Below are 16,513 nucleotides of genomic sequence, written 5' to 3' on the forward strand. Positions count from 1 at the left end.
AATACACTGGATATGCGCGGCCATCCTCAATCAACTCATTTCTCTCTTATAGATTCTTCCTACTTTCCGCCTCTCTGAGGGATACTAAATGTATTGTTACTCAATCGGGCCGTTCTCAACTTTGAAAACAAAACAATACAGAATACACGATACACGGAAAGCCACAATGGATCAAGATAGAGAGGTTCTTTTCCCCATTCGGTATTGCGCCCTGATCGATCTTTCTGACAAAAGTATCCCTAACAAATGGCAGTAGCGGGGATGACGGCGACCAAGTTCGCATTGTCATCGAGTGTGCCAACGACAAGTCCTTTGTTGTCCAGAAATCCCTCCTCACTAGGCATTCCGACTTCTTCAGGGCCTGCCTGAGCCACGATTTCCAAGAATCGAAGAGGTCCACCATCCGCATGCTTGATGTTGACGCTGATCTAATGTTCTTGTACCTGGGCTTTGCACATCGACAATTCAACAAGACACCCGAGCACGGGGGTACGTTTGGCATCATATCGATTGCCCATTTCCTGCACGTCGCCGACTGGACGCGCCTCGTCAAGCTTTATCAGCTCCTCGACTTTCTCCAAAATAAGGAGTTACTGAGCAGTGCAAGGTCCGTTCTCAGCTTCAATATATTGACTGCACACATCTACCTCCTGGCCCTAGAGGCGGACGGCGCAGAAGTCGACCGCTGCTTCGATGCCTTTGCGAGGGCCTTTGACACGCTCGACGTCGATCATCCAGTCCAGGCCAGATTCCGAGATGAAATGGTCGCACGATTCTGCGAACACTGCCATTGGGATCTCCTTGTCCGTCATCATCACGCTTTGGAGCCCCATCCGGAATTCGTTGCCAAGATGAGCTTGAAGCAGGCTGAGTATGCCGCGTCCATGATGCAGTACCTTTCTGAGAGCCCTCGGGCTCGCGGAAAGATTTCTGGGCTGTGGAGGAGTAAGGCTCGCAACTGGGACCATCTCATGCGCCAACGCAAGTCAAAGTAGAGGGTGATTCTTTTCAACTCAAGTGCCGCTCTCATAACGCAAAACAAACTACAGTTTACACATCTTCGCTCTGCTAGAGAAAGACAGTTGCTCGACGATACGCGCTGGTGGTTGCCATCACTATGCCCGCTCTTACCAGTACCTATCCAGTAACATAGACAAATATCCTGTGTGTCATTCAACTAGCGTTCACCTTACATAGAGACACGGAAAGTTCTGGTGCATACACGGGCATCACCGCCAGACGTGGTGAGGGTGTCTGCACATGACATCTCGAAAGTTGGCAATTATAAGAGCATTATGGATCAGTTGGAGTATCTCCCAGGGCAGGTGCCCGAGGAGATTTACGACTACCATCCGGGGCATACTTAAAAGATAGAATGTATGTACCTTAGCCGAGCTACAGCGACCAAACCCGAGCCCTGAGTATCCTCTTCTCTTCCCTTACAGGAATGTCGCCTTGAGATAAGTTTGCAGGAAGGTCATCAGGCGTCCAAGGAACCTAGCCAACAAAAGTAGCAATCAAGTCCATTTACGGAGCTCCATCAGTTAAATACCTATTCCCGTGCTTTTCACATCTCCTTGGGTTAGTTTCTCGTGCCGGGCCGCCTGAGAAACCTACAACGACACATTTGTGAGATGCGTTAGAAAGGGAGTAAGTAACACATGTGAGCTCTACAAGGTATACTACTTTGGGAAGTTTAGTCCATCCAACATATCATTCCTGTTGCGCTTTAACGTCATCAGTCATTGGCAACTCGATTGACAATAGCAGTGCAGTCAACTATCGAAATCGGAAGCCGAAAACTGCCTCTCGGATGAGAACTTTGCAAATACACTTGATAGCTAAGTGCACGATCTGTTGATGGTAAGGAAGATTAGCCATCATTGCGTGTATATTAAGTACGTAAAATATGTTATATTGGTAATATGGTTAACTAGATGTAGCAGGTGTTATATAATAACAGAAGAGGGAAGACGTAAGGCCTGCTTTGGTATTCTACCTCATGAGAAAGAGGTCATATAGTTGCTAAAAAGGCGTCTTTAGTCAGGAATGCGTCGGGGTCAGTACTAAAGTAGGGTAGGTAGGTGGCTTGATGAAGAACGAGTAGGTCTATGTAAGGTCATATCCAATCAAAGCCGCCACGCAACCTTGTTGAACTTGGCTAGTTGGGCAAACGGGCATAGAGCGGGGCGGTGGATGGCTTCGGCCTATAGTTGTATACGGTTGCACGTGTCCCGGCGCGGTCCGACGGCGAATACTACACTTAAAAAAAAAAACTTTATTTTTTTATTTTTTATCAACTCTTCTACAGCCCGTCGTGTTACTCTGGCAGGCTATTTGACAGGACCATCGCACACGATGCTACGGAATGGCGGAGGACAACGACGGGGCAGCCCTCAGCCCTCCCCCTCCTCTTTCCCTCGCTCTATCTTCTCTACTTCACTGTGGACGGTCTGCTGCTTTTTCCCGGTACTCGCCTAGCCTAGATCCGCTGTTAGCCTTGCCTCTTGAACCGAAGGGCTCTCTTCTTTACATTGCTTCCACCCCTTGATAGCCTGCTTCGTCGTGCATCCCGAGTCCGTGTTGGGCAACGTCACCGGCGGTCCGTTGCCTAAGCTGGGAAACGACTTCGTCGGAGGACATGTGCACTCTCCTATCAGCGGCGTGCATATGTTGTAGCATTCGTCGTCCGGTCCCACGTAGATGCACTTGATCAGTCCTGCCGGGCACTTCCGCGCCGCGGCCATCGCTGCTAGGCCGGCCAGCAGGCTGGCTGTCATCTTCCACGAGCTGACCATGTTGAAGTCTGCGGTTGATTGGTGAGGTCGTTGAAGGCGGAGATGTATAGTACGGTTGTATGTCTGGTGATAGTAGGAAAGTAAGGGCTCCCGGAAACTATATGGCGGGTCTTGGCTGTTGTGTTTAAAATCTATTCAACCTCGAGGGCGCGCTCCTCCCCTCCCTTTTATAACCGGTCGAGAATCGTTCCTGCCTCCATGGGTTCCGCCGGCACGCCTCGTTCACCGTCGGCCTCTTTGAAAAACTAAGGTATCGCCATCCCCGGTTTCGCCCATCCCACGCCAGCCGAAATGTGGTGAGAACTGTGTTTAATTATCATCAGACCATACCCGTAGACTTTTGCTCTTTGCAGTCCCCCGGCGCAGCTTTAGCCTAAAACAGACCTCCTCCGCGGTCTTACTTTTACGGAACCTAGTTATCAAAATGCACCGCAACTTAGCCAACGATCTTGACGCCAGGGTCTGGCCTATACGCTACTGCCTATTTCGTCTAGATAGCCGCTCAAGACGTGCGTCTTTCTACTCATAGCCCTCGTGTTACTGGCCGCTACGGCTAGGGGCCTATTGGTCTTCTATGAACCGGTCCGCAGTTTCCCCTTAGGCTTCTATGCAGGCTAAGTCGCCGGTTAGACTTCTTGAACTATACCCTCCGCTTCTATGCTCTACTTCGTTTACGCCCAATGGCCGATGGCTATGTCCAGCTTCGCCGCGGAAGGCTTCTCGCTGCCCCTCCGATTGCCCTTGCATACGCCCTCCTCTGCGCGTGGACGACTTCGCTCGAAACGCTCAGTGTGTAGCCTTCGTGGGCCGCGGCGTCCGCATCTTGGGACGACGAAATACTGTACCTGTGCCGTCGGAGAGAAGAAGAGATATAAAGGGGGGCTTCGACGCTCCCAAAGTGCTCTCTGATTCCCGCATCGCTCAGGCCTCGTCTACTCTACCTTATTCCTCCTACCTTCACTCTCCTACCGGTGTTTGCTTCGTACGCCTTGCTTTTCAACCACTCCTCCGATCTCTTACTACGCCACTATGCTGCCCGCCACATTCGTCGCCCTCGCCGCTGCTCTCGCCCCGGTGCTCGCGGGGCCCGTCGCGGGGCCCGTCGCCGAGCCCGAAGGCGCCTTACAGCAGCTCGAGGCCCGCAAGGTCTGCGGCGCGGGTTACCTCGCCTGCCACTATAGATTCGGCAACGGCGATAAGGATCAGTCCGAGTACACCTGCATGTCGCCGTGGTGCACTATCCTGAAGGACTGCAGCTGCCCGAAAACTGCCTCCTTCAACCAGAAGCCCGCCTTCCTCTTCGATAGCGGCTGCCGTTCGAAGGCTGCCGCCGGAAATCACCCCACCTGTTTCGTTGTCGGATAGAGCGTGGCGAGATGAGGGCTCGCCCGTTCCGCTCGGCCGTTGGGAGGCGTGTTGTAGCTTGCGGTTGTCCTAAACCGCAATGGCGGGGCCGGCAGGCTTGCCTCCTCTCCCCGGCACCGGACGGCGAGACGATCGCGCGTGGGGTCTATGGAAGGGTTGGATCCATGATAGTGCGTGGGTCCTTGGTAGAGACGACACTGGTTCCACTCCCGGCTACCAGGGGCGGGCCGCGACCGGCCGTTTCCGTTGCCCCTCGGCCGGCCTATGATCTACCGAGACAAAAGCGTCTATCTACTATGTGCCCTTTCCCCTGTCCTTCGCTCTTGTTCGGCACATAGACGTGGAATCTCCCAGCTTGTACTCTAGCTTGACTATCAATAACTTTCCACTCTCGTTGCAGAATCGTGGCTGCGCGCTCTGACTCGTGACATTGTTACTGTTGTGTTGGGTTAGCCGTGGAGACTCCACCTCCGGCCGCTGGTTCTCGGCCCTTGTCCGTATACCCATGCGATCTACCCCCCGATGCTGCGTGATGAGCACGGCGGCGTCTTCTCCGGGGCAATATGTACCTGGCCTTGACCATAAGAAGATCACGTCGACATCGCAATCATAGCCCAGTACTGACATTCTCGTCGTGGCCGATACTACGACTATTAGCAATACGCTATAATGGATACTAATTTACTCTACACACTAGGCCTCGGACCTGGACATATCACATTATTATAACAAGCTTTTTCTAAACTGAACGCTATCGTCCTTATTTTCAATGTAACTATCACGGTCTCACTGGTTATGATGTTCTGACTAGGATGATCATATAGTATAGGCGGCTAGTGTGTATATGTAAAATTGATATCAAGACTCTAAAGTTTGCTTTGGTAGTTGAGTTTGATGGATATCGCATGCCTTGGTCATGTACGTCTTGTTTGTATTCAAGTTGAGAGAAGTTTGTTGGAGTTAGGCCAAAAAGGGTGGCAATACAAGTGAGCCTTGCTTTCAAACTAAGGTAATAAATAGTCCATCCAGCGTGTTATTTTAATCTTGGCAGTAAAAGTGTTGCGCTTAGACATCAGCAGTCATTGGTAACTCGATTGACAGCAGTTGTGCAATTAACTATCCCAATGAACAACCGCATATTGTCTCTCAGATGGAAAATTCGCAAACGCACAGAAAAGCTGAGTGAACAATCTGCTAATCGCAATTCGGGCAATCCGAAAGCGAGCATTGTGTACTGTACCTACCTAGAACAAGACGTCTTGTCCCAGTATATTCTTAGCAGGTAAAAAGTGGGACCGTTTTCTGACTCTGCAGCCACAGCTTCCGGTGATGCACGGAGTCACAACACAAGCCGAGCCAATCAGCAGTCCAGCTTACTAACCGGGCATTTCTCGAACATTCCCCTCCGACCTCACCGAATACCTAGCAGAAGCCGGCGACAACCTCGCCTATCCTATTCACTCTAGTATTGCGCTCCGCCGCGAGGAACCACTATCACTATCAGCATTACTAAGTGCTAGATTCATTCGGAGACTATTGCGCAATTCGTCGTTCTCAAAACATCCATCAGAAGAAAACATGAGCGCGTTGACATCCGCTACGGCGTTCTCGCCATCACTGGAGGCCGTCAGGTTGGCTGCCAGCATGTACAATGCGGCCCGCGAAGGCAACAAGGCTGTCATTGAGGAAGGTATCCTCGATGGGCTGCCGCCGAACCTGACGAATGAGAAGGGAGATACATTGGTGCGTAGCGATGCTCACCTTAGCGGCTGCTTCTCAGCGGGAGGAGGGGGGAGGGGGGGGATGCCGTCTTCAGCGTCTAAACCAGAGACCTTGACGATAGGTGTTGAGTAAGCTTACGGCTAACATCTTATTCAGCTGATGTTGGCTGCGTACTACGGTCATGCGGACGTGGTCAAGCTCCTGATCCAGCATGGAGCTGACCCCAACAGACTGAATGACAAGCGTCAAAGTCCCATCGCGGGCGCGGTCTTCAAGGGCCTGGATGCAGTAATCGAGGCAAGTTTGCACAAGAAATCATGGGGAGGAAGGACTTCTCATGTCACAGTGCTAACGCTGACTCTGGCAGGTCCTCCTGGAGGGTGGTGCTGACCCAGAATATGGCAAGCCATCAGCGATCCAGTGCCTCACAATGTTCAACCAAGAGGGTAAGTGGAAGGACAAGTTCGAGAACGCACCAGGAAGAGGAAAGGCAAAGGCAGTGCCTCAAGATCAGGCGGAGGAGAGGGCCCCCGAGAAGTTCAAAGCATGAGCGATACTACGAGACTTCGGTGCCTACAAGCAAGGGCGCGGCGATGTTTCCAACTTTAACGAAGACCACAAATTATGAGAGACCATTTTACAGTTCATTCGTTTATCTGAGCTGCCGTAATATTCTGGAACAGATCGTTTGTTCAACCCCAACGTCCACGATGAGGTCATTCCTTGAGATCCAACGAAACCAATGACTCAAAAACCATTCCGCTCGGGATCTCCTTCCACTGCTTACTCTCGTCCAGAAGCGCCTGACTCGCCTCCCACTCCCTTCGGATGACCTGGACATGAGCATCACTCCTCGGCGTAATCTTCGCAGGGAACGGCTTCGGCTGGACCAGAAACCCGTCAGTAAGGTCATCCGCGTTTGGTGTAATCTCATTTCCCTCAGTATCAACTGCTTTCTCAAGGCTGAAAGCCCACAACAGCCTCGAAATACTCAGGAACAGCGATCGATCAGCGATATGCGTTCCCTGGCAGAGTCGCCGACCAGCACCAAAGACGTAGTGGTCGCGCTTCGACGCGTCGCCATTCATCGCTGACTCAAACGAGTTCTGTTCGTCGCCTTCGTAACGAGAAGGGTCAAAAGCGCGGGGATTCTCGAACCGGTTCTCGTCCATGTTGATGGCCCATACATTCAGCATGACGCCTGCGCCCTTGGGAATTTTGTAGCCCATGTACTCGTCGTCCTGTATGACGGCGTGCGGCAGGCCGAGGATCGCAGTCGGCATCCAACGCAGGGACTCCTTAACGCATGCCCGTATGTAGGGCATCGAGTCCCAGTCATCCATGTTCGGGAGTCTCTTGGTACCGCAAATCCGATCCAGCTCGTCCTGGGCTTGCCTCTGTACCGATGGATGTAGAACCATGGCTTGGACGAAGCCAGTCAGCGTGGATGCGGTGGTGTCCGAACCAGCCTCAAGCGCGGATCCAGAGATGTAGCCGGCCAGGGCGTCGGAGAAACCGAGAGTCTTTTGGCTTTCGACGATGCCTACGCAGAAACAGGGCTGAGCATCGGTCAGTATCCTATACGCGATCTCGAATATGGGGCAATGCTAACTTTCGCTGTGCCCTTAAGAACACGCTCTTTGGCATCCATCCAGTGACCAACGTACAGAGCCCTCTCTCCCTTATGCAGCGCCTCAGCATATCTTTTCCCGGGCGACATGAACCCGAGGTTCCTCAGGGGTGGGTACACATCCAGCATAGCAGCCGCAGAGGAACCCACGACCTCGCTCCATTTCTCAACGCAGTGATACAGCCTCTTCAGCTTCTCGTCATGTATGCTCGTTGTGCGGAAACCAAATACCATCTGCGTCGTCAGCGAGGTCGTGAAGCGACGGATGTGAGCGACAAAGGAGTCGGGCTCTTCCAGGAACCCGGATAGCATCTGCTTGCTTTCGAGGTCTTGGTATGGTACGTAGCCCTTGGCGGCATTGATGTGTAGGACTTGGTGGAATATCTTTCGGATCATGCGCCAGGTTTCGCCGTATTGCTTGTGTTCGTCAGTCCTAAATTCAGAAATTTGTTGATATCCTGGAAATGCGTCGAATAACTGACCATCATGACGACGCGGAGATTGCCGCTGACTACATTTCCGAGGTAGAGATCGGTGCGAGAGGAGTAGATGTTGCTGCGTTTGTCCAAGAGATCCTTGACTGCTCGGTCGGACGAGAGCACAATCATGACCTTGGTGCCGAGAATGAGCGAGTAAACTGGGCTACCCAAGACCCAAAAGTTAGTATATGGTTACCCGTACTTCCCAGCCATGTAGGCGAGCGCTCCGTTGAACATACCCATACTCTTTGGCCCATTTCTTGAACTGGTGATGCGATTGCGTCGGTGGAATCTGGTGCAAATTTCCGATCAGTGGTAACGTGGGAGGTCCCGGAGGATAGTTCTTGGGCCGTCGGCCGACATTCCGCAGCTTGAAGATGGCAATACCTAAAATCGCCAGCGGGATCAGAAACAGGAATGCCATGATTTGAATTGGGGCGTGGAGGATTCCCGTGAACGGTCAGCGGTGCAAAGTGGAAAGAGCGATAGGAAAGGATTGGAGTAGAGAAAGACCGAGAGCGCGACAGCGAGTTCCAATTTCAATTGCCAGCCATCATCTGCTCTGCTGACTTCTATGCGGGGAGTCGACGGCAGCTCACATATCATCATCTGGGCTTAGTCGTGCCAAGTGTGCACCCCTCATCGCAACTTCATCCACGTATGCCGAACGGACCACCCAAGCAGCCAATGCTGCGTTCTACGTAAGTCAGCGGGCCCAGAAGCATGAGAAAGTTCCACCTTCTTTTGTTGGTACCGTGTTGTATCAGACTGCAACCTGGCTCTCCATAGAGAACACAAAAGAGTAAGCTGCAGGACAGCTTGTTGGCTTCACATGCAAGCAGCCAATGATTTACGTGTGATATTCCAGCTACGGAAATGCAATGTGACGGTCCGACGCATCACTGTCAAGGCTCTTTCAAGCGCCTGCTCCAACGCCAATCGTTAGCGAGAAGAGTAATTGACGGCAAGTACGCAGAACAAAAGCTGATACTCTCGGCACTGAGTGACTTAACAAGTGGAACATTGCAAGAGCTGCAAATTCGTCAAATGCTGCAAGTTCTGTCGGCATTCTTGGAGTAACATATGACGATTGATTGTTCTTACTGCTGGGCAGAGAGCGTTAGAAAGACATCATGCCACTGCAGAAGAACAAAGATATTCAATGAGTACCCCGGGTACTCAGCATGGCCCAAAACCTTCCGAATTATTCTCACCGCCAGTAAATCCAGCTTGCAAAAGAACCAAGCGCTCGTGTTTACTTTCACATGTGACCCGAAACAGTGAGGTTCATCGTTTCCAAAGCCCTTTGCTCGTATTGTAAGATCACCGCCGTAGCGACCTGACATGTATCTAGGCCGAGTTTCATCTTCGACGAGAAGCCGAAGTAGTCTGTGTGCGCGAAATGACTGCGCCACAGAGGGAGGAAAGTTAGGCAGAGAGCGGTCGCTGGAAGTCCTCTCTGCTGCTTTTCCAAGACGCATATTTATGCATTAGATACTCACACGAGGCTGTTGGTTTACTTGAACATGTTCCTCAAGTGACTGCCCGGCTCGATTGTTGATGGGCATGTCGACAGAGGCGCTGAAGCTCTCAAAAACTCAGTGAGTGCGTAGGTCAAAGCTGTGAACACCAAAGAAGAGGCTGGAAAATAATCCTTGTGTAAGTACCCAGTCGCCTCCATAGTTCCTCACAGTCTTGGCAGTGTTTCACGGGGGTATGAGAGGAATGTATTTTAAAGTCTTGTCCTATTGTGCTGAGTTCAAAAAACGAGTTGATAGCCCAATCACAGAGAACCTAGATCTTTTCCTGCTTCCGACTATTCACTTCCATTCAATGCTCAAGTGATGAGCTGTAGTCCCTGTCCTCAATGATCTCGGCGCACGCCGTCTTCGCCATAATCTCTGTCCTCGTCATCTTCGTTGTCCTCGTCGTCTTCATCGCTCTCGTCGTCTTCATCGCTCTCGTCCTCATCGTCGTTCTCATCATCTTCCTCGTCACCATCTCCGTCATCACCTATTGAAATAAAATCGCCGTCGTGCATGCGATCACGGTAGTGATAAGAGAAGTATTCCATGAGATCGTTATAATCTCCCATGTATCCATTCTCGATAATCATCTGATTCTCCGCTTCAAGGCGTTCCATCTTGATGCCGAGAGATCTGGTCTGCTGCAGGAGAGTAGCCATACGTTGAGTCGTGGCCATCAACACGGCCTCCAGAAAAGCCTCTCCCTCGGTATTTGTGCGGGCTAAAGCGTAGGTTTTGTCAATGTCGATTTGTTGACAGCAAACCTCCGCAATCTGAGACTGGAGATTGGCCTCATCGGGTCTGTTGGGATCCAAGTTGTCATATGCGTTCTTGTATGTGTTGAATAGCCATTTGATACCCTCTGGCGATGATTTGTTTACCGTCGTCACTGCTTCATGCTGCATGTAAGTCAGGATAGACTCGGCCAGTTCAACACGCACAGGCTCGTTCAGCAACCGGTCGGCAAGTCGGTAAACTTCAATCACGGTAACGAAGTCCTGCGCATGTTCCCTACACCACTTGGTCATAGCTATGAACTCATCGAATGGGTTGCCGGTAGTCGTCATATCGACGATGCGTAGGTAAGCCTTGAGAACCTTTGGCTCGATATCGTCGAACTCTATGACGGAAGTTCTGCCCTCGACGAAATTGGAGCTGTTGAGGCATGCTCTGAAGTAGTCAGAGTCCTTGACCAGCTTTGACTTGCTGAACGTGAAGACTTTTTCGCCGCATTTGAGGGTGACGCGCTCACCAGAATCACTAGGAGAACAACGGGTCAATGAACAACAACATATAATTTCCACATCAAAGTGCCGTAATATTGAAGATTGAACTTACGGAGTCGATGGTCGTGAGAAAAAGTCCTCATCACCGACATCTGTAGGCAGCGGGATGCCTACAGCGATGTGAAAAGCATCGGAGTCGGCCATCTTTCTCGAGAGCTTGGGGGAAATTAACTGTGGTCGGTAGGAAATGAGAAGAGAGACCTGTTAGTGAGAGGAAAAGGTTTTCAATTTATGAAAACCCAAGAGAACAGAAAATAAGGAAATCTACAGGAAACCACCTGAATTTGGAAGGAGGGAGCGTCAGGTCTTTTGAGAAGGAAGGTACGGAAAAAAAGGCAGGCAGGTACCGGGAGTGCAGGCACCAGAAGGCACCTTCAGTCGGGTGAAAATCGGACAATGAATCACTTAGATGTATGTATCACATTATTCGTTTGGGAGCTTTCATTGTCACACAACACAGCAGGTATGCTTGTATGTAATGCGGACAAACAGATTGTAAGATACACTTTGTTCTGGAGCAACTGCATTTTGGACAATAATACAAGGCTGCTCCCGTTACTGTTCTTCTGCGCCATTCCCAGCCGTAGCCTGCCTTATTTTCTGTTTCTTGTGACCCGTACTGACGCCTGTGCCCCCATTCTCTCGAGTGGTCAAATCAACTTGAGGCATACTCGTTCATCGTCCAAAAGTTGTTGTCGACTAGTCCCCACCTTCCGTCATCAAGAGGGTCTTCATCTCCGAATTCAAGCCCGGGAGGATTGAAGTGTGAGAATTCGTCTGATGAACTTGACAACACGGTAAGTCGCGCCCTCTCGTTGATGTCTTTGCAAGCACTGTGGATCCTCTTGAGTCTTCCGTCGTCTGTAGCCTTTATGAGACGCTCGAGTAGGAGTAATGCCGATTCGACATTGCTTTGATCCGTCAGTCGACACGGGCTATCTGGACAGGCCAGGTTGTTTACGGTGATGAACATGATACTTGTCAAGTAGCCGCACGACACTAGCCTGCAACGAAACTGTTAGCAAGAGCTGTGAGGAGTGAAGGAGGAAACCACAAATACCAAGTGAGAGCAGAGTCATTCTCGGGTGTTGCAGCATAGAGATGCATGCAAGTCCGTGCCTCCGTTACCAGCTTGTCCCAGCAGTTCGGAAGCCGTGCTGCCAGGTCGGACCGCGCTGCCGGAGTGCTCCCCTTGTTACAGCTGAGCAGCCCTTGAAGCCACTCGAGATGGTGCGAGTCGGCGTAGTGCGTTGTCGCGATGAGCTGCAGGTGGGTGTAGTGAAGTAGGCAAATGTACCGAAGGTACTCAGCGGCCACGGTTGCTGCTGCCAGCTCTGGCTGGAACTCGATAGGTATTGAATTTTGCCAATTTTCCAGCATCTCACGGATGCGAAGCATGTTCTGACTCTTTTGTTGGTCTGGAAGCTTGAGAGCCCGAACGGAGAAACACATGTGATACAGCTTTCCCTGGATGTAGGCGAGCTGAACAGTACTGCGGAAGTAATTGAACTTTTGGCCAGAGAACCCCATGATTATACCTACATCATCCGGAGGATGTAGAGATGGAATCTCTATGTCGATCTCTGACTCCTGATGCATAGGCGGCTGCGTCAATCTCATTGCTAGGTCGCGGTCGAGTATGAAGGCGATCCAAAAGACTCGACTCCTCTGGAGAGCCTCAGCCGGCTCGAATTCCTGCGCCGTAGACTTTGTATGGAGTCTAAGGCTCTGGCAAAGCCTAATTGCAGATGCAATCAGTATGGACGCCGGGCCCTGGTCCGCTGAGCCGTGGAATACGAGTACCAGTCCAAGTAAAGTCTGCAAGACCAGCATACTTGGTTCATTGATGACCAATTTGTTCAAGACGGATTGAACATTGTCGATATATCGCTGCATATTCTGCGTCTCTTCGTAACTGGAAGCGTAGGAGTGCCGGTGTGCCAGGGCCAAGACAACGTTGATGGCGGCCCAGACGTCTGATTTACGGTGCGCCGGATACGCGTACCAACTTCGCAGCATCTTAACGAAGCTTTCTCGCTCAAATAGAGGGAGCACCTGATTCGAGGTCTGAAAGTAGTCTTCTATTGAAGGCAGGATCTGACGCAAGGGCGGGAGTGTTTTGCTGGATTCGCGACCCGAGATGCTTGAGCCTGGGTTAGTAGAGGAGCCGGGTGATTCGTTGAGTGTTGAATCAGTATTTGTCGCCCAGAGATGCTGCTCCTCTTCAGAGATACTTGCAGCCGAATCGGGCACCGAAGATGTCAGCAAGAATTCTGGGTTGGGTGCCTTGGGCGAAGGTTGTTTTTGGGCCTCCAGTTGCGCTAGTCTTGCTTCCAGCATCTCGATCTTCTTGGATCTATTTTGAATACTCCGTCAGTTGACCAAAATTCTCTGCAGAGAGTTTAGAAGTGAAGACATACTGATTCGACTTCACGGCAGTCGCCCTCGTCGGGCCTGTGTAAGTGCACTCTGAGTTGTATAACTTGCAACCGGAACATCGTGGCTCTTTGGCATCACATTTGATCTTCTTATGATAGCACAGATCGCAGGCCTGTACGGTTCAAGTCCATTGTCAGTTTCTTTGAAGGTTGCATTCACCCGGCTAGGTAGGTTTTAGGAGTTGGAGCCACTCACCTTTCTCCTCCTGACTCTTTTGGGCTTGGATGTCTCCATCGTCTCTGTTAGTTGCTAGAACGCGTATCTATGTCCTCGTCCAGGCTCTGTCATTCGACCCGGTATGAGATGGAGTACTCTGATGTTTCAGTAACGACAGTCACGCTGTGATGAGCTCTTCATGACTTCTTAGATGGGGCCAAGTAGTCAAGTAGATTATGGCCGTGGCTTGAAGGCGGGACTGGGGAAGTTGTCTGATGAGACCCCGCTTACAAATGGATGGGCTAATCCCAATAGGGTTAAAGGTCAAAGAACAGGATCCTCTGCACGAAATACTCCAGGCACCTGAATAACAATCACATAAGTTCTTCCTTAAAGCTGCCTGCTGCAATGCCAAAACGCTCTAAACCTTGCAGATTGATATAGGCATCTAAAATTAGGACCAAAATCGACGAGCCAGAGGAGACAAAAGCAAAAGACGACGTTGGCCTGATTCGAACAGACGCTCCCGAAGGAACAAGATTTCTAGTCTTGCGCATTAGACCACTCTGCCACAACGCCGATTGGCTGATCTCTGAAAGGTGGAGATGTTTACAACCGTTTGGGCTGTGATTTATATTGAGACTAGTAGTCAAGGACGAACGCGATGTCGTTTGCGCGGCTCCGAATATCGTCTGCTTGGAGTTCGGATGACATCTCTGAAATGTAACTCAAACCTTTACACTTTACCGTTCCTCGGAAACTCTATTTAGGGCATGCACGCACACACCCCTTCGCCTTGCCTTCAATGACTGTTTAGAGGGAGATGCGGGGCACAGGTTTTTTTACTCATCCATCTTCATACAATGAAACTCGTATCAAATCAGTCACGTTAAGGACGTGACTTCTATATTGAGAAGGTAGTTGCTTCCCGGATCCTACTTACTTAGTATGCTCATGATGTAAATTGCCAAAGGTTTAAACATCTGTGCATTTGGCAAATCTAAGTACGGCTACGGGGCACATCCACAGTTTTTGGAAGTACTATATTGCAGCGCAAGTCTCGCTGTTTAAACGAGCCTGTACATCATGCAAGTCGTGGCGTTGCACTTCGTACAGAAAAATTTCGAATCAAATTCCTCGCAAATGGGACAGTCGGGTGCTGAAAGGCCCTTGTTCGTTGGATACCATCCTTTTCACCCATGAGGTCTGTTGTTTATGCATCCCGACTGTCGCCCAGGAGGGACAAGTCGCGCCTTTTTGGGCAGATTGCGCGTTTTCAACTCTCTTGGCTCCACGGCCTCGTCAAAGCTATGCGGGTCCCCATTGTACAAATCAGTAGTAGCATCCCGATCTCGAACTTGATAGCCCTTCGAAGTTTTGCAACCGTCTTCATAAATCGTCGGGGTCTCCGAACGTTCTTCTGCATGGAATTTGTTCTGAAGCTGGTGAGGTTGAGGCTGTGACATTGCCGGCTGCTTGTAGAAGCTCTTTTCCTGGGGAGTTGCAAGCACTTCAGGCCACCGAGATTTCTGTCGCACTTCTGCCTCTTTCGCCTTGTGCGCCGCTGTCTCCAAAGCAGCTTCAAGTTTCTTCTTGCCTTTCTTTAGCTTTTCTTTCAGCTTTTGTTTGATACTTGCGATCTCCGGAACTCATCGTCGGACGTGCGTCTTTTCCACACTGAAAACTTGCGGAGACGCAAGCTCTTGGCCCTGACTACGGGTTGTCTTGACTTGTCGTATTGCGCGCACAGAAAAGGGTCACTGAGAACTTTGTAAGCCGTTGTGATTGTCAATAGGTGTGTGACACAGGGAAGAAGCTCATAGAGGCCAACTGCTGTTAGGGCCTAGAAGATGAATTACTGAAATCTGCCCTTCCCTCGAGGTGTACTACCAACGCTCTATATATGCCTGAGCTGCTCCTTTGTTGCTTGGTCCTCCTCCTCATGCCCCCTTAAGCTATCCCTTAACCGGCGAGGCCTGACAGTGATGTGCGTTTGATAGACTGAAAAGTGTCCATGTCGGGTTAACATCCTGTTGGAATCTTGGTTTCTGGACGAACTGGCCAGGTTTGCACTCCGAGGTCTTCCCGCTCTGTCATATGCTTCATGCTGACTATACTGACGAGCTCTTTCCACCAGGCCATGAAACGCGTATTCATTGTGTTCTTGTGTCGCGTCATTCCCGACGCCGAGAATATCACAATGGTCGGTGGGCGTTGGTGAATCCATCTTTTTGATACAAGCAATCAGTGGGAATGTCCATGATACATTGCTACCACCAACGACCACGGAAATCATTGGGAGAGTCCTGACAGAAGGTTATAAGGTGAACAGAATCGAGTTAGGCTCGGCATACAATGAAAGTTGACCAGAATGTCGTCCTATATCATAAGTACAATGAAGATGATGGAGACGTCCATCAATAACATTTTGGCGTTGAACTCTGGTGAAAGAGAGTGTGCCCACCTCATAACGAACACTTCGCCGAACAATGGAGGCTCGAAGGAGTAGCCAACTGAAGTTCGGCAAAAGTTTCATTGTCCTTTGTGCCCCTTGTAGACGTTCAAGTCCTTGTCACCCTACAAAAGAACAAAAGAAAACACTGCATAGATCAGGACAGGAGCCGCAAAAGGTAACACTCTCAAAAGCAAGGTTTTCGTAGCACAACCTGGTTTCGATCCAGGGACCTCTGGGTTATGAGCCCAGCGCTCTACCCCTGAGCTATTGTGCTTGTTCTGATTGTTGAGGGACGAGGCTCAATTTGAATTTAACAATGCTGTGGGAACGTGGATGAAAGTGTGACCCACTCAAGGGCCGCAAATTTTGCTGGCCCATCAGCTAGTGTGGCAGACAACTTTGGCCTCAGCGGCCTCAGAGGAATAGTCATGCCACAACTTCAACTACCTTAATCAGGCAAAGCTTTCTGACTCTTGTGGTGGACCTGTATGGATAGACGGATCTCTCGAAAGCCAAAAGCTACCAGTCGTGAAAATGGAGATAGGAAGACCAACCCAAGCGTTCGGGCCTCCGAGAAGTCTGGCCCACTGGAGATGGGTCCGGCAAAGTGGCCGAATCGGCATCGCGTGGGCGCGTGTCTGGAGAATAGGGACAGAA

The 16,513-nt window shown here is 50.6% G+C and overlaps 7 protein-coding genes across 7 annotated transcripts; 3 read left to right on the forward strand and 4 right to left on the reverse strand.

The window, feature by feature from the left end:
• Positions 1-166: 166 nt before the first annotated feature.
• On the forward strand, positions 167-995 carry CABS01_02174 (uncharacterized protein; the record flags this gene model as incomplete). The annotated part of the gene is made up of 2 exons (XM_060535552.1): positions 167-201; positions 254-995. The coding sequence occupies 2 exons, from the start codon at positions 167-169 to the stop codon at positions 993-995; spliced, it is 777 nt and encodes a 258-aa protein (XP_060395857.1).
• A 1,482-nt stretch (positions 996-2,477) lies between these two features.
• CABS01_02175 (uncharacterized protein) lies at positions 2,478-2,798 on the reverse strand (the record flags this gene model as incomplete). The annotated part of the gene is made up of 1 exon (XM_060535553.1): positions 2,478-2,798. The coding sequence occupies one exon, from the start codon at positions 2,796-2,798 to the stop codon at positions 2,478-2,480; it is 321 nt and encodes a 106-aa protein (XP_060395858.1).
• Positions 2,799-3,827: 1,029 nt separating this feature from the next.
• On the forward strand, positions 3,828-4,163 carry CABS01_02176 (uncharacterized protein; the record flags this gene model as incomplete). Its single annotated transcript, XM_060535554.1, has 1 exon — positions 3,828-4,163. One exon carries the CDS (start codon positions 3,828-3,830, stop codon positions 4,161-4,163), a length of 336 nt encoding a protein of 111 aa, XP_060395859.1.
• A 1,428-nt stretch (positions 4,164-5,591) lies between these two features.
• Positions 5,592-6,435, forward strand: CABS01_02177 (uncharacterized protein; the record flags this gene model as incomplete). The annotated part of the gene is made up of 3 exons (XM_060535555.1): positions 5,592-5,906; positions 6,042-6,173; positions 6,253-6,435. Coding segments are annotated over 3 exons (630 nt in total), but the record flags the coding sequence as incomplete, so codon positions are not given.
• A 166-nt stretch (positions 6,436-6,601) lies between these two features.
• CABS01_02178 (cytochrome P450) lies at positions 6,602-8,418 on the reverse strand (the record flags this gene model as incomplete). Its single annotated transcript, XM_060535556.1, has 4 exons — positions 6,602-7,444; positions 7,498-7,932; positions 7,998-8,157; positions 8,234-8,418. The coding sequence occupies 4 exons, from the start codon at positions 8,416-8,418 to the stop codon at positions 6,602-6,604; spliced, it is 1,623 nt and encodes a 540-aa protein (XP_060395861.1).
• A 1,440-nt stretch (positions 8,419-9,858) lies between these two features.
• CABS01_02179 (uncharacterized protein) lies at positions 9,859-10,950 on the reverse strand (the record flags this gene model as incomplete). The annotated part of the gene is made up of 2 exons (XM_060535557.1): positions 9,859-10,780; positions 10,859-10,950. 2 exons carry the CDS (start codon positions 10,948-10,950, stop codon positions 9,859-9,861), a joined length of 1,014 nt encoding a protein of 337 aa, XP_060395862.1.
• A 511-nt stretch (positions 10,951-11,461) lies between these two features.
• On the reverse strand, positions 11,462-13,479 carry CABS01_02180 (fungal specific transcription factor; the record flags this gene model as incomplete). Its single annotated transcript, XM_060535558.1, has 4 exons — positions 11,462-11,810; positions 11,867-13,162; positions 13,227-13,357; positions 13,441-13,479. The coding sequence occupies 4 exons, from the start codon at positions 13,477-13,479 to the stop codon at positions 11,462-11,464; spliced, it is 1,815 nt and encodes a 604-aa protein (XP_060395863.1).
• Between the last annotated feature and the right edge of the window lie 3,034 nt (positions 13,480-16,513).

Source organism: Colletotrichum abscissum (assembly GCF_030869225.1).
Source record: "Colletotrichum abscissum strain IMI 504890 chromosome Unknown Scaffold_4.1, whole genome shotgun sequence".
In the NCBI taxonomy this organism is placed as follows: Eukaryota; Fungi; Ascomycota; class Sordariomycetes; order Glomerellales; family Glomerellaceae; genus Colletotrichum; species Colletotrichum abscissum.